The 14,791-nt window shown below is 39.1% G+C and overlaps 3 protein-coding genes across 3 annotated transcripts in view; 1 reads left to right on the top strand and 2 right to left on the bottom strand.

Moving 5' to 3' along the window:
* The window catches only part of Ephrin (ephrin), a 263,779-nt gene extending 262,057 nt beyond the window's left edge, over window positions 1–1,722 (bottom strand). The window contains exon 1 of the mRNA XM_065493928.1: window positions 1,397–1,722. Within this exon, the coding sequence (XP_065350000.1) occupies window positions 1,397–1,509 (113 nt within the window). The 5' untranslated portion in view covers window positions 1,510–1,722. The remainder of the gene's footprint in view (window positions 1–1,396) is intronic.
* An 8,895-nt stretch (window positions 1,723–10,617) lies between these two features.
* On the top strand, window positions 10,618–13,282 carry LOC135945665 (prolyl 3-hydroxylase 1-like). Its single transcript, XM_065493487.1, has 7 exons — window positions 10,618–11,127; window positions 11,620–11,763; window positions 11,823–12,003; window positions 12,063–12,188; window positions 12,243–12,379; window positions 12,434–12,607; window positions 12,664–13,282. Exons 1-7 carry the CDS (start codon window positions 10,687–10,689, stop codon window positions 12,670–12,672), a joined length of 1,212 nt encoding a protein of 403 aa, XP_065349559.1. The 5' UTR covers window positions 10,618–10,686; the 3' UTR covers window positions 12,673–13,282.
* On the bottom strand, window positions 12,871–14,717 carry LOC135945666 (G-patch domain and KOW motifs-containing protein). Its single transcript, XM_065493489.1, has 7 exons — window positions 14,477–14,717; window positions 14,064–14,236; window positions 13,910–14,007; window positions 13,734–13,837; window positions 13,509–13,674; window positions 13,319–13,451; window positions 12,871–13,218 (listed from the first exon to the last, which is right to left on the bottom strand). The coding sequence occupies exons 1-7, from the start codon at window positions 14,617–14,619 to the stop codon at window positions 12,920–12,922; spliced, it is 1,116 nt and encodes a 371-aa protein (XP_065349561.1). The 5' UTR covers window positions 14,620–14,717; the 3' UTR covers window positions 12,871–12,919.
* Between the last annotated feature and the right edge of the window lie 74 nt (window positions 14,718–14,791).

The raw sequence follows: 14,791 nt of genomic DNA, 5'->3' as shown, positions 1-14,791 counted from the left end.
ATACAGATTTTAATTTTATTGACCCCCTTCAAGCTAGCCACATCTCTGCTGGGCAAATCCATTTTATTTGAAACACTAAAATGACACAAAAAATCAGATGGTTCCACCGAAAATACTGAATTGCAAAAAAGCGAAGGACTGACCGTCTCAATGACAGTTATGCGGTTAATTCGTGGTTCTAAGGAAAATGACATCCCAACTCACGAATTTTAACAGACGGTGAACTCTCTCAAATATTGTCGGAATTCACTCATTTACATTGGCGGAACAACAAAATGTGTCAGAGAGCTAACACTTGACGCAAGATCCCTGAGGCTGTATGAAAGTCCATCTCCAATTGAGAAGTGTCAAGTTCAATGAACAGGCTGGCACAGTCTTAGTGGCACAGTCCGGAGAAGCCTAATTGTAAGTGGCGAGCTCACGTCTCTGCTTCGTGGCAACCCTACATAATATTAAGCAGGCGCTTTTTCCGCACGCCTTTCATTATACATACGAGTGAGGTCTGGCTGTGTGCGCCTCCCCTTAGGTGTGATCATAATAGCCGCGCGCCGAGCCAGTATTTTGTGTGTGGCTCAAGAGGCGCGCACACGTATGCACGTCGTCGTCCTGGCAACCGAATTAATTGTAGCATGACCGACTGATTAAAACCAAATTCGCCACGCGGCTCGTCGGCCAACCCAGCCAGCCGACGTGCACTCCAAATTGATTGTGTTTTGCGCGCGAAATGAGCTGACGAGCGAGTTATATACATGGGGGGAATTCAGCGTACAGCGATGAATCGCTAATTACCAGCCATTGTGCCGCGACAAAAAGGTGTTTGACAACTTTTTTTCCGTCAGCTGAGCGTGCACATTGAATTTCAGGCTTTCAAAAGAAAATAACTAGAGACGTTGATTGCACCGGATAAATGCAACTGGCAGTCTCACGGTTACTTAAATTTATTTTAAACACATAATTAAGTGCGATAGTTTATTTCACATTTGATTAATATAAATAAAGTGCTAACTATTCAGAATTAATTTCAAGCAATTTTCTTTCTAATGTCCCTCCTGTTCAGAATCAGCTGATCGCCTATTTTGACGGTGCTTCTGAGCCTATATTTTAGCAATTTAATTTTTTTCTCGCTTGAGCAGCACCAGAATCGTCCAGTATACCAAGCGTTTATGTTTTCATTTATCAAATTTTCTCTCAAATCAAACTAGTCCGGAAAATTTTGATACCTAGACTCTTCGAAAAATTAATAGAAAAGCAGGAGTTTCACCAAATTTTCCCTGATAGTACTTAAGCAAATATAATGATTATCTTTCAAGAAAGCAGGCAGTCGCGCGTGGACAGTTTAGCGGGCGGCGAGCGGCCGTCCGCCGGCAGACGGGTCGGCGCCTCCTCGGCTACTTACATTGGATTGGTTGTGTTCCAGTAGATGACAATGTGTTGCTTGCTTGCGGTCACTTTCCGCGGGATAATCTCCATCACGGCCAACAGCATCGTGAACAACTGAAACCACCACATGTTTGCTATCTCTTTCACTCTTCTAGCGCAGCGTCAAAAACCGAGCAGCGCACGCACGGATCGGAGCGACAATCACTAATTCGCAATCCACCGCAGCACAGGTCACGCACGAACAAGGTGTCAGTCAGCTGCTGGGCCAAAACCAAACCGGAGAAGACTGGGTGCAGTGCTGGTGTGGTGCAGGCGTGCGATTCCACCGGCAGCAGGCGACACAGAGTCTTCGCTCGCTCGGCTCGCAGGCTAATGCCGGCCGCCGAAAAGGTTCGCGCCGCTCGCCCGCTGCTCCATCTCCCGCTCCTGCGCACAACCCTCCCGGCGCCGCCACGCGCTCCCGACACCCCTCAACGCCACCCTCTCACCCCCGAAAACACTAATTTCTACACTAATCTATTCTTTATCGATGCAGTGGTCGAACGTGGTGCGGCACGTGCAACTTGTCGCTAAATAAATAAAAATTCAAATTTGGTAAAATTTACGCCAGAGTTGAAATCATATTTGTACGTAGATTTAAGCCTCACGTGTACAACCAGAAAATCCCAAAGCTATCATTAGTTTTCCTAGATTAAATTATAATATAGTTTTAGTGCAGATCAGCAGAGCCACTATATGCCCCATTCATCCCCACATTCAGAACAGAAAAAAATAACAAAACACTTTTTTGTTTTACTACCTGAATTTACTCTAAGTTTCCTAACCGTAACCATCAATGATTTCAAATCTATTATTTTTAATATACCTTGACAAACCAACAATAATGGGACCTATAATTTAAATCAAATTAAAAAAACTCTGACGTAACCCTGAGAAAGTAAATTTCAAAGCATCCTATATCCGCGAGCTCTTTATCTTTTTGTAGGTTAATTCTTCCCTTCGGAGCAAATAATTTAGCATTTTTGTCCTACTGTTAGCAGTAACTTTCTAACAGTTCATGAATATCAGCAAGAAGCGTTTACTGTTTAAAAAATAAAAATGTGTTTCTTCTTGATTATTTTGAAACTTCTTATTTGTATAGCTGTGAAACAAAATCTGCCTGGTAGCATTGGCACACTGATAAAAAAGTTTTCATGCAATTCATTTTAATTGTAATATTTTTACATGTTAGAGCTGCACATTTTCATCCCTTCCTCGTGCACTCCGTTTGATTGATAAGGGCAGTAGATGGTATGGGAGGGTGTGCAAGGGTAAGTGAGCGTACTGGTCAATTGAATCGCACTCTCACACACGAGACGCATTGAGTCAATCAGTGAGAGCGCGGCACGAGCAGTTAGCTGAAAACCAAACACATATATAGGTATGTGCACCCTCGGCGCCTGCCTCGTCTCCAACTGACTGACCCCTTCTCTTGCTCACTGTACTATAATAAATACACAATGAATTGTATAAGGGTGGATTCCCCGTGATCAAGCTTAAACACATAGCGGGGGTGTGAAAAATAGGATTTCGCAATTTCTATAAATATACCAGTTAAAATTATTTCGATATAAAATATACGTCAAGAGACGGACCGATTTCCCCTATATTTCCCATTGATTTTATTTTGCTCTTTTCTTCTATGGATGTGAGGGAGGTAAAATAGATCAAATAGACCTGCTGATCATCTATTAATGTTATGTTGAACTTCAATTTTGAATGTTGCTTTTTAGGGACTGTAGTTCAACGTTTATCTTCATGTTTGTTTATTCTCACTTAAAAATACATACATATGTGTTTGTCAATAATCACAAAAAATGTCTTGTCAAAAGAGATAAAAGTAAAAGTGAGAAAGGGCACCACTTCTGGCATACACACCGTGTTAAGACTTAATTCTGTGAAGAGCAAAGCCGAAATGGGCCCATAAATATAAACATCTTAACAGGGATCCTTTTATACACATTATAACCACTGAAAAATTCCATGAAAAATATTATTGTTTGAGAGAGTCTAAAATTTTATCCAAATTAAATTCTAGAATGAAATAATACATTTCATAATTATAATTAGTTCGCCAGTGTTTGATCATTTTTCACGTCCCCTGACATTGTTGAGCAGTGGCATCTGGCGTAATGGAATTCGCATGTCCAACGCACATTTCGTGCCAACTACACCAACGTATGGTCAGTCAGCAGTCACTGCTGCAGTCAGTCAATCTCCAATGCTTGAGCTTTACCGTCGGGCATGCTGGGGTGTGCGTGCGCTAAGGGGTACGAGTGAAATAGGGGTGCAATTAAATCAGACTATTTCACGCACTCCCGTTAATTAGGTTAATGCAACCGTTTCATAATCACGTTTTCCCAGGGCAATCTGGATTGATGTGTGTTTTATGTGCAGCAACTAATTAAACGCGTAAGCTATACTAGTAGAACCGCAGTCGTTGATTTCGATAGATTTTTTTTATTAATTGATATATTATATCCAACTTCAACAGTTCATTCGTTTCTCAAAGCACAATTTCCAATTTAAATGTTAATAATAAGAGTTGCAGGAATTGTTAGTTGATTTTGAAGTCGAATATATAGTCAATTTCAATATAAATAATGTTTTGATTCGATCTGGTTTGCCAAACAAAAATATTATCGTTTACCACCAGACAGAAAATTTGCCTAATTTAAAAGGGCTTGTACTGAATATGACGCTGCAAATCACGATTGTGCAAAAATAGGAAAGAAACAAACGCGGTGTGCGCATGTCGTGGCCACAAAGCACCGTTCAAAGAAACCTTTGCACACTGATAGAGAGAGGTATACATAAAGATGGATCATAGAAGGGCGAAGTTGGGTGGCGAACGCGCAAAAGATCGTTTGGTTGCTATTGGAGACCCCTAGCCAGCGGCGGGAGTCAAAGGGAGCGAGAAAATGATGATGCGCGCGCGAATATATCAAGACAAACAGGCAGGCAGCAAGCAGAACAAAGTTGCCTGGGCAACACACAAATACACTCGGCGGCACGGCCGCAAATGCGAAAAGCAGGCACCCCGGTGCCTGCGTGGAGAGAAAGAGGCGGAAAAAGGGACCACTGTGCATGCGATCCAGAGACGACTTGCCTGAGTATATCAAGTGATATAGAGCCGCAGCCGCGGCCGCTCATCAATTTATGCACGCGTCGCCGACGACGCAGAGCAGGGATTTTTCGACTTTGTGCTGCGAGAGTGTGCCCGTCCGCCCTTTCGCTTGATTTGATAAATGGAAATGAGCTGCGCCAGCCAGGGTTTTGTTTGCCCTCCGCGTTCGCTGGGCATAAAAATAGGAAGGCCTGGCCTGCAAGGTATAGTGTAGAGAATAAATGTGTAGAAAGCAGGGCTTTTCTGGAAAATTGACCGTTTGCGCTAGAATTTTCACTTCTAATCTGCAGATGAATCATCAAATAAAGAAGATTAAATGGTACATAAATTGCTTTTCAAAGAAGTTTAACTGAAAAAAAATCAATTTTTAAGCGATTATTTACTCTATTTCTTTTTAACACAATAACCGCCTCTATAGTAGGAAATATTTATACAGATTTTGCTTTGGTTAACAGCTGCGGCATTTTTTATGCTTCTAATTGTTAATATTATCATTGATCATTGTTTATTCTTGCTCATGTCACATATAATAAAATACATATGAATAATTTCAAAATATGTAGCATAGTAAGCAAGAAAGGGCGAATAGTACTAGCGAAAAAATGTATAACGATCAATTACAAAGTAATATCATGCCGCACTGACAATGAGCTGCAAAAATCCCTCTTTGAAAAGGCTTCAATCATTCAAGAATGAAATATAGACTATAAGTGAATTATTCAAAGAAGAAGTTATCTCGCGAGTGGCATATGATTTAGCCATCTTGTTTCTGTGCAGCAGTCGATATTTCAAAATGTTCTGCAACTAATACTGCGGCATGAATTTCGTTTTACTCGTCAAGTACTGCTGAGGAGGCCTGAGGGGCAGAAACAAGTGGCAGTCCAAACCGAGCACGCCCAAGAACAGTTTTATCTTCAAATGTTCACTTTTAGCTGCCCTGGCTAAAATACCACAAAGAGTTTTGAGTCAATGAATATTTTTTTCTTATTTCAAGTTTATATTTTTGTATTATATTATCGTGGGTATATGTTGCCAAAATAATTTTTATCTCGATTTTTGACAAGTAAATAATAATATGAAATTAAAATGATTCAGCAGTAAAATTTGACCGAAGACACAACTTTGAGCAATGCAAATAAAGCATTTATTTTTTAAATGGTCCATTCGTATTTTTCCCTTTATACCATTCAAAATTTGATTCTCATTACAATCACACTTTCATTAAATATGCACAAATTTGCTCTTTTAATTTAATTCCATGGCTCCTGAGCTGATTCCCTTGAGTATGCAATTTGTGATTTGTATTTGCCAATCCACCGACGCGGGACCAGAGGGAGGGTGTCACCGAGTGCGAACAAGTATCTTTGACTTGTGCACACAGTAGTCAGCTAAAGCATGTTTGCTCTTCACTTACCTATATCAATCCAATTAGGCGTGCAGGTATTTCACCGACGTCAGCCAGGTGGATTAACTCCGCGATGCACCACTCACTAATTCGCAATCAGGAATAATTGCGCTTGTTGAACAAAGGACGTCTCCAATTAACAATTATCTAGTTCGGCTTAGCACAATGCGCACCACTTTTATGCTGGCCAACAACCTCACTATCAAGCATAGCAATGATGCCATTCCACATTTGTGCACTATGATTAATCAGCGACTGTATTCACGTCGGTGCAACAAATCACGAACTAACCAACGCTTTGATTAAACGAGCATGCACCGGACTTTACCAATTCACTGAAATATTGTGCAATGTGGAAAAATGGTTTGCCATAAATCTGATTCTAACGACTGCAACAAAAAATTCTGTTTCTTCTACAATGAGGTAGCAATTTTCTGGTTAGCAACATCCAGATTCATAATAAAATGAGACTAATGTCATTTCATGGATCTCTCTCGAGCTCTCCTTATGGGTGTGTGGCGTACGGAGTTGGACAGCAAATTAGCAGTGATAACATTTTTGCAGAAAAGTCATGAAAGAGCCATTTGAAGATTAACAGCGCGGGTAATGCAGATAATAAAATTTATTGAATAGCGTAAAATTTAAAAAATAAAATATTTGCTCACTGAAAAGCGGTCGTCACAAGGATTGGTTGTTTCTTAATTAGGATGATTGTTATACCTACCTGCTGTACAAAATTCTCTTATAATGCTGCTACTGTGGCTAAAATTACATGCATGAAAATTGTTGTGAGGTTTTCCACTTTGAAATTAATATCCAATTTGATTTAATGACCACACCATTCACCATTATTTCAAAGGAAAATTAATTCAACGAAGCCTTTTCATTTCATTATATTTAGATTGTCGGTATATGGGCTTGTATTATTGCTCCTTTGAATATGGTCTGATAGCTGATAATGAAAGAAGGGGAGCGTATACGAATTAGTTGGCACAACCCTGTTGCGATGCTAATTAATTTTGTACACAGCATCAACAACGACAACACAGGTCGATAGTGGTACGAAAGTCGACGCACGTCAAAAGTAAATTTGGCGAGCCGGCAGAAGAGTAGGAGAATTTCTAATTGGAGCTTATTGAGAGGAGACATGACGATGCCGCTAATTGGCTGATAATTTGATCAAGCAAGCGACGGCGAAGAAGACGGCAGAGCGTGATATTATTGCCTGCGTGCTCTCGCGCACAGATCAAATTCCCCAAACTTAATTAACGGTTGATTCAGCCGTGAATTTTCAAGCTGGCTAATATTTTCACTGCAACCAAGCGATATTACATTTCCTTCATTGGAATATTCCCTTCTTGCTAAATCACTTGCTTTGAAACTTCATGTTGTTGTGGGTTAGTTTCTATCTTTGGAGCAGCGGTTGAATTGGAGAATGCAGCCGTACAAGCGTAGATTGGTTTGCTTTGCCAATCACACTCTAGGTTCTTCCATTTCCCCGCAGAGGAGTGTGACGGTAGTTGAATTTCCCAATTTGCACTCTCAACAATATGTACTGTCACGAGTATTTCTAAAAATATATCAAGATGATTATGTATTTTGTTTACGCAACACATTTTAAAAGCAGTAAAATTGCTTACAAATTATACACGTATAGGAGGTTAACTGAAAGAAGAAAAACCCACAGAAAAAATGAGTCTGGCAGAACGCGCGATATGCGTGAAACCGAGTGAACGAGCGAAAATTCAGCGTCAGATTGACTCACCCGTGTATTCAGCATCTAATTGAGCTCGCTCGGTCCTTGCTGCGCTCAATCTGACTCTCGCGCTGATTCCAGTATCAAATCGAACTCGGAGAGCACTCGTGTCATCTTTGTCTCGCGTCCTCTGCAGCCACTTTTTGGCCGACACCTTGTGTCAAATATCTATCCGCCGTTGTCCTCAATAATGTAAACACTAGCTGAACACACGTTTTATATGAAATTTGCGGCAAACCCTGTTTTATAAACTGACTACAAATTTATTAAAGAGAAAATAAATAAAATTCATTTGCACGGGTTACATATGGATATTTATAAAATTTGAGATCTTATAATACCTCATCTACTCATCGTAATGAAATTTCAAAAACACATATTGTGTACTTTTTTGGATTCCTCTCGATGAGCCCGATTGAACCAACACCAACTTTGATGCTCCAGGTCAAAGTCAAAGGTCACTTCTGTTATTTTTGGTTTCTAAGTAAAATTTTGAAATTAGCTCAGAATTTTAAAATTTCGAAAAAAAATTGCGTAAAATTTCTGACCAGCGCTGAGTCGGAGATCTCGCGTTCAGTTGATATTGTGACATTCGACCGGCCTACGCCGGATTTGACCTGTGATCTAAAATATCTCATAAAAATAGCACTGTCGCAAAAAATCCATATTTTTTAATACTATTTGCAATCCAGTAAGCTACTGTGTGATAAATTTTTAACAGAAAAAGATGTGCGTGTATATAATTAGAAATCACGATTTGCAAAAAATTATTTCTATTAATTTTATTTCCTGGCCGTTTTTTAATAATTTAAAAAATGCAAACACACATGTTATTTATTTTTCCGCATTCACATGAAAAAGCTAATTAATTTTGAACAAAATTTCGATGACATGTCTAGTAGTTGGAAAGGTTGGTGGCTGAGCATACTAAGTGTGCAAAAATACTTAAATGAAGTTAAAACCATAACATTTGGTAGATTTTTATTGCAAAAGTATAATTCATAAAAAATTAAATAAAAATTATGAATTTTTTGCTACTGTCCCCAGTTGGTCCACAATACTCAATTCTTCACTTAACTCAAATGCCTACACAACAGGAACAATCGATCAGCGGGTACCATATGTAATTATTGTATCAATTAATTTAAGCGGATCACGCAGCCATTTGAGTTTGGCAGACCCTCTGTTCGTAGTATTATCCGTAATATCCACTTAAGCAAGCTGACAATATCGCTGTGACCACAGGTGCAATAATTTGAACTAAGCCAATATTGCTTCTGATAGATCACTTTTAACTAAGCGCTGGGAGAATTGCTCGCGTTTCACGTCACACAAAATAAGTGTATACTACATATATATATACTGCTCTGTCAGTCGAGTTTTGTGTATTTACACACTCAACTCTGGTGCTGCTTTAGCCCGGCGGCCGAATTAATTTGAATCTCGTCGTCATATCTGCAGCCGGCAGCAGGGTTGCAAAGTGCATTAATATTCCAAGCCGAGCCCAACGGGAGGCGTGGGCCGAGAGCCGCAGCAGGCTAAATCATACGTGTCGCCGGCTAAATCCCCGCCGGGGCAAAGGAGTAAGTCGCTGCTCTCTGTGTGCACCAACAACTCCATACATTTGATACACACACAGGCTCTTATTGCAGTGCCCATGGCAGTGGCAACAACGCGAGCGCCTTGTCGCGCATATACACGTTTTCAGTGCAGCTGCGAGGGCTGCTGTGCGCCCCTGATTTGATAAAAGCACCCAACTCGCCGTGCTAAATGTTGACGACAGAGTTGCCTGTTTTTATTTCATTAGTATTTAAGCCTTGCTATATTATGGATGAGGTATTTTCACACGACTGATGGCTGCAGCAAAATTAGACAGCTTTCATTTTGGGCGATTATGCCTTAAAAATAAAAACAATATTCATTATAGAGATACGGGTATGGAAATAACGAATAATAATAATAGTTGAAAGACAAATCTACCAGCTAATCTAAAGGATTTAAAGGAGTAAAAACTTCTTCTTTTGGCAAAATTGTTACTTTTGCAATGTTGAAAATTGGGGGTTAAAAAATAGCCTGATAATTTTAACGATTTATCATTCTACTTCATCGCTGTTAAATAGTATCATTGCAGCACTACTTTATTTTGCAAAATGGTCAAAATGAAATTTCAACCTGAGTTTTAAAATGTGTTTTCTCAAATTATTGTTTTGAAAATTTTATAGGATCGTGATTAAAAATTGTAGCCCAAAATTTTAACCATCTTTGGTAATATTTCATAAATTTTCCTTACAAATAATAATAGTAATAAAATAAATTCTTTTGTCACAATATTTTAATAAAAATGGACCTCCTTTAACACCTCATACCGATAAGTTTCGGTGCCACAGAAGTGCTTGTTGTTTTGCTGCAATTTTTGCTGAATTCTAGAAGTACAGCACATAATCTTCATGTCGACACCTTAAATTTCTTATTCTAACCACTGAGGAAAAATGATAGGCGGCACTATAGAATCTGAAATTTCGCAAGGTGAACCATCGTTCCGGCTGCAGTAGTTGATGTGGCTTGGTTTCACAACGCTGTATATTTCCAAAGAAATTGATAATATTCACTCAGCAATTACATTTAACAAACATGCTCCAAAGTGTGTTTTCATAATAGCCACAGACACTTGTTTTCGCACAGATCCTGAAACTTAACCCCGCAGAGCGAGCAAACCAACACCCACACGCTAGAATGAGAAATAAATATGCAATAATAATGCGCGCCTCTCTGTGTTTCTTGTATAATAATTCTCACTTTACGCGCCCGTGAAATGCACACCCGCAGCTCTCTACTGTCGGTTTTTTATCTCCTCTGCTTTCTTGGAGCTCCCCACGCACATGTATTTTAAATGCGACGCTGCCAAAGATCAGCTCCAGCATCCTCACCATTGTGTAAACAGATGGTTCTGTCTTTCGACTTCTCGAGCTGCGCACCATCATGGCCGGACGGCCGTCTGCAGCAATGAATCTTTTGCTCCTAGTCTTTTTGGCTTCAGCTTTCGCACAAGATGACGTTGACGAAGAGGCTGATCTTGACTTTCTGGGCTGGTTTGCGAAGGGCGAGATCGCGTACCTGGACAACCACTGGTCCGAGTGCGTCGAAGCCATGCAAAATTCGATAGCGGACTTCAAACGTTACAAATCGGAAGTGATCCGGTGCAGAATCGGATGCAGGGACGAGGCGGAGGCTGCGCAGCCCCTTTCGCCTGTGGATATAGAGGACCTCGGCTTCTTTGAGCGCCAGCTCAGGGCCACCCTTTGCATGCTCAAGTGCAAGGAACAGAAGAGAATAAAGAGGGTGGGGGCGTACAGCAAGGATATTTTGAGCCGTTTTGAGCAGCTCCAACCCTATGACTACATCCAGCTTTGCTATTTCCAGGTAACTATATTTATATTGCACAACATAAGAAAGGGATTTGATCTTTCAATAAAACTAATCTACTGATTAAATGGTAGTGTGCAATTATTCGCTTGAATGAAAAATGTAATGAAACTTTTTAATTTTCACTTTTTAGGACAATTCGAAACTTTTTATCGATTCAATAATAGTTTTTTTTAAAGTTTTGGCTTTTCCTGGAGCCAATGATAATTTCAAAGTGAAAGTGTGTAAAATTTAAATTACAAAGACAGTTAGGAAAAAATCATTTAAAAAAATACTAATTATCACTTAACTTGAAAAATTATTAAAGTTTGTTCTTGTGCAAATTAACAGCGAGATCCAAGTGTTGAGAAATAATTCCAACTCACTAATAAATAATGAATATTTGAAACCAAAGTTTCGTTTATTTTGCCGTCTTAAGTCATATATTTGAAATTTGGCATATAAATGAAAATTTGTGCCGTTCTTTAAATAAATTACTCGCATTTTCAGAGGAATGAGCTGAAAAAGGCTGCCGACGCGGCATTTACCTTCCTTGTGGCAAACCCCTCGCATGAAAGCATGAGCAGAAATTTAAAATTCTTCCTGGACCTGCCAGAAGTTGACAATAATGACGTCACTAATCTTGAGGCAAAGGTAATTAAAATGCTCAATTCTTTAGACCAATCTTCTTACTAAAGTGATTAATTTGTCAGAGATACGTCTCACTTTACATCCACGGTGTTGATCTTTATGGAAAAGAAAATTATGAAGCAGCTATTCAACACATGGAAGAGTCCCTTGCTGATTATTTGCAGAATGAGAGGGAGTGCCGGGCGTACTGTGAGAAACCCTTTGATCAGGGCTGGTACCCTGAGTTTGTTCCTTCCATTGCAAGTAGGCACTGCGTTTAACTAGTGTATTTAACCATGCATCACCCAAAACCTTAATTACAGATCACTTTGCATTTGTCCTGAAATGCAAATCAAATTGTAGCTATAACATGAACAACCTGAACGGCGAAAAGTACGAAGATCTTCTACCTAGTCATTACCACTATCTTCAATATTCTTATTTTAAAGGTTTGTGATAATTATCTTTAAAACAAGAATAATTTAAATTGTGGATATTTTTAGTTGATAAGCTAATGGAAGCAATTGAAGCGGCTGTGAGTTACCTCCTCTTTTACCCAGAAGATAAAGATATGCTGGACAATATCAAATACTACAAGTCTCTTCCCAATGCAAATCCAGAACTTTTCAAGCCTAGAAAAGTACTTGCATAAATTCAATTTTTTAAATTGCTCTGAACATTTTACTATTCTTAGGAGGCAGTTGATTACATCCAGCGTTACAAGTACGAGCAGAAGATTCTTAACTTTATCCAGAGCGAGTTCAATTTTAAAAGTGTCAACAAGAAAGGCGATGATGAAGAAGTTGAAACCAAAGATGGCCCTGCCAGTACTGACAAGAATGAAATTGAGAATACTGAGATCATGAAGGTGCACTGAGACTTCAGAGTTTGAATGGTCAGATTCAAATTCAATTTTAATTCCAGGATTCCTGACTATTAAGGTTGCGAGTAACTCGCAAACTCTAATAATTAGAACTTGCCACTTCACTGCCAGAGATTCTAAACGCAATAAAATGTGAGCTATAAAATGACCATATTTTGGGTACTGTCAGTTATAATTGAATAAAATCACTAACTAAATTAATAAATTAGTTTTTTTCTACCATGAACAATGTTAAATAATAAGGTCAGTTTTGAACTGTAGTGAATTTAATCTCAAAAGAATGATTTAAAAATAAAATCATCGGCGTCGATGCGGGCTTTTACTCTTTTTCCTCCTTTCTCTGCTCCTGTCTCTGCTTTTCTTCCTTTCCCTACTTCGGCTTCTTTTCCTCTCACGGCTCCGCTTCCGTTCCCTACTCCTGCTCCGCTTCTTGTGCTTGTGTTTTCTTCTTTCTGGACTCTCCTCTCTTTCCTCATCCTGCTTATTGGTCTCGACGCTCTTCTTCAAATGAACTAACCCGTAAGTTTTCTCCGCAGAGCCATTGGCACTTGCCACTTTGTCCAAACTACGCTGGACAAGAGCTGCATTATCAGAACCTGAAGAATCATGTTGTAATTAAATGGAATAGAGATTTACGCTGTTGGCGTTTAATAAATCAAATCTTATAAATGGAATCAGATTTTTAATCATACTTACTAACTACTCTAGATTTCTCGTTGTACTCTTTGACTGTGACAAGTTCAAGCATATACTCGCAGATGCTCTGTAATTTTCCTCCAAGGGTCATTCGCACCAATACCCGGCCTAATGTGTCATGGAGACTTTCAACCTATGAATCGCATCAATATTGATGTAAAAATGTTTGAATAAAGAAAACCATCAGTACTTTTCCATAACAGCCTTGAAGAGGTCCTTGAAAAGCTTTGACATACGCCCCTTTGCACATCCGCAGGTCTTGGCCATCGTCAGTGTTCTTCTTTGGAGGTTTCTTGGCCTCCACTCCCAATCCCATTCCTCTTGGTCGAAATGCCGGCTCCTTGACCTCTACAACTCTATTGAAAAGACATTGAAGATTAATTATAAAGATTCAAAAACTTGAAAAGAAGCATACTTTGGATTTCTGCCAATTCCTTTGCCAGGTTCCCATCCCATACCTCTAAGCATGGCCAAGCCAAAATCTTTCACAGGAATAGATTCGTAATTTTCAGATGTGGGCTGTCGAATCAGAAGAATATTGTAACAATTACATAGAATAACGAACATTAGGCTGTTGAAGGAAGAGTGTACCTCATCTTTATCTACTTCAACTTCGTCATCATCGAGATTCATTGGAATTGTGTTTATTCTCTTCTCCTCCTCTCGCTCTGCGAGAGCCTCAGAGGCCTCTGTGGATTTTTAAAAATCACTCTAGGAATATAGCAATGAAAAAATAATTGCAAACCTCTGATGATTTCCTGCTCTGCAAGTATATCCAATTCATCTCTTTCAACTTTTATTCCATTTGTAGCGGGTGTCGATTGGTTCACGCTGAGCTTCATCAACTTCTTTTGCCATTTGGGAACAGTCTTATTCAGAGGAATAACTAACTCTTGTTTCTTTTCCTCAACTTTGGTTCTGAAATAAATATGAAAGATTAACTATGTATCATATTATAATGTACATATGTACTACTTATTGTGTATGTATATACATATATGTATAACACAACTACATACTACGTATCTACATTAAACTTCAATAAACTATTGCTTCAGAAATCTATTTTTTTTTATTTTGGCAATAAATATAGAACACAGTTGTAAATAAATGTGTATCTACTTTTCCTACTTTTAAATATCAAGTTTGGTAACCTACCCAACAGACTCAAACTCCTGCCCTTCTAAAGATGTGATAAACTCAACCGGCTCATCCTTTTTAGGAGCCAATTTAATTTTTGGGTTCGGTGGGGGCTTCTTGGCAAAGCCAAAACTCACTTTGACTCTACCGTCTTCGCTCATTTTCGCTTAAAATCCGAAAATGCGACAACTACAAGCTGTATACCACTAACAGTTTGGTTCGTAAACAAGCTCCGCATTGAATAGTGGTGTTGCTGTATTTTTAGCGACAGATGATTGCATTAACAGAGTGAGACGCGATCAGCCGCCATCTTAAAAGTAAATATTTCATCAA

This window comes from Cloeon dipterum, chromosome X, assembly GCF_949628265.1.
Source record: "Cloeon dipterum chromosome X, ieCloDipt1.1, whole genome shotgun sequence".
NCBI classification, from domain to species: Eukaryota; Metazoa; Arthropoda; class Insecta; order Ephemeroptera; family Baetidae; genus Cloeon; species Cloeon dipterum.
The sequence above is the reverse complement of the archived record's forward strand: the minus strand, read 5'-3'. Positions and strand labels throughout refer to the sequence as shown.

Coding starts and splice junctions, on each gene's coding strand:
- LOC135945665 (XM_065493487.1), top strand. CDS start 10,687: ATGGCCGGACGGCCGTCTGCAGCAATGAATCTTTTGCTCCTAGTCTTT. Junction 12,004..12,062: donor GTTTGTTCCTTCCATTGCAA/GTAGGCACTGCG, acceptor CCTTAATTACAG/ATCACTTTGCATTTGTCCTG. Junction 12,380..12,433: donor AACTTTTCAAGCCTAGAAAA/GTACTTGCATAA, acceptor TACTATTCTTAG/GAGGCAGTTGATTACATCCA.
- LOC135945666 (XM_065493489.1), bottom strand. CDS start 14,619: ATGAGCGAAGACGGTAGAGTCAAAGTGAGTTTTGGCTTTGCCAAGAAG. Junction 14,008..14,063: donor AGAGCAGGAAATCATCAGAG/GTTTGCAATTAT, acceptor AAAAATCCACAG/AGGCCTCTGAGGCTCTCGCA. Junction 13,219..13,318: donor CGAGAAATCTAGAGTAGTTA/GTAAGTATGATT, acceptor ATGATTCTTCAG/GTTCTGATAATGCAGCTCTT.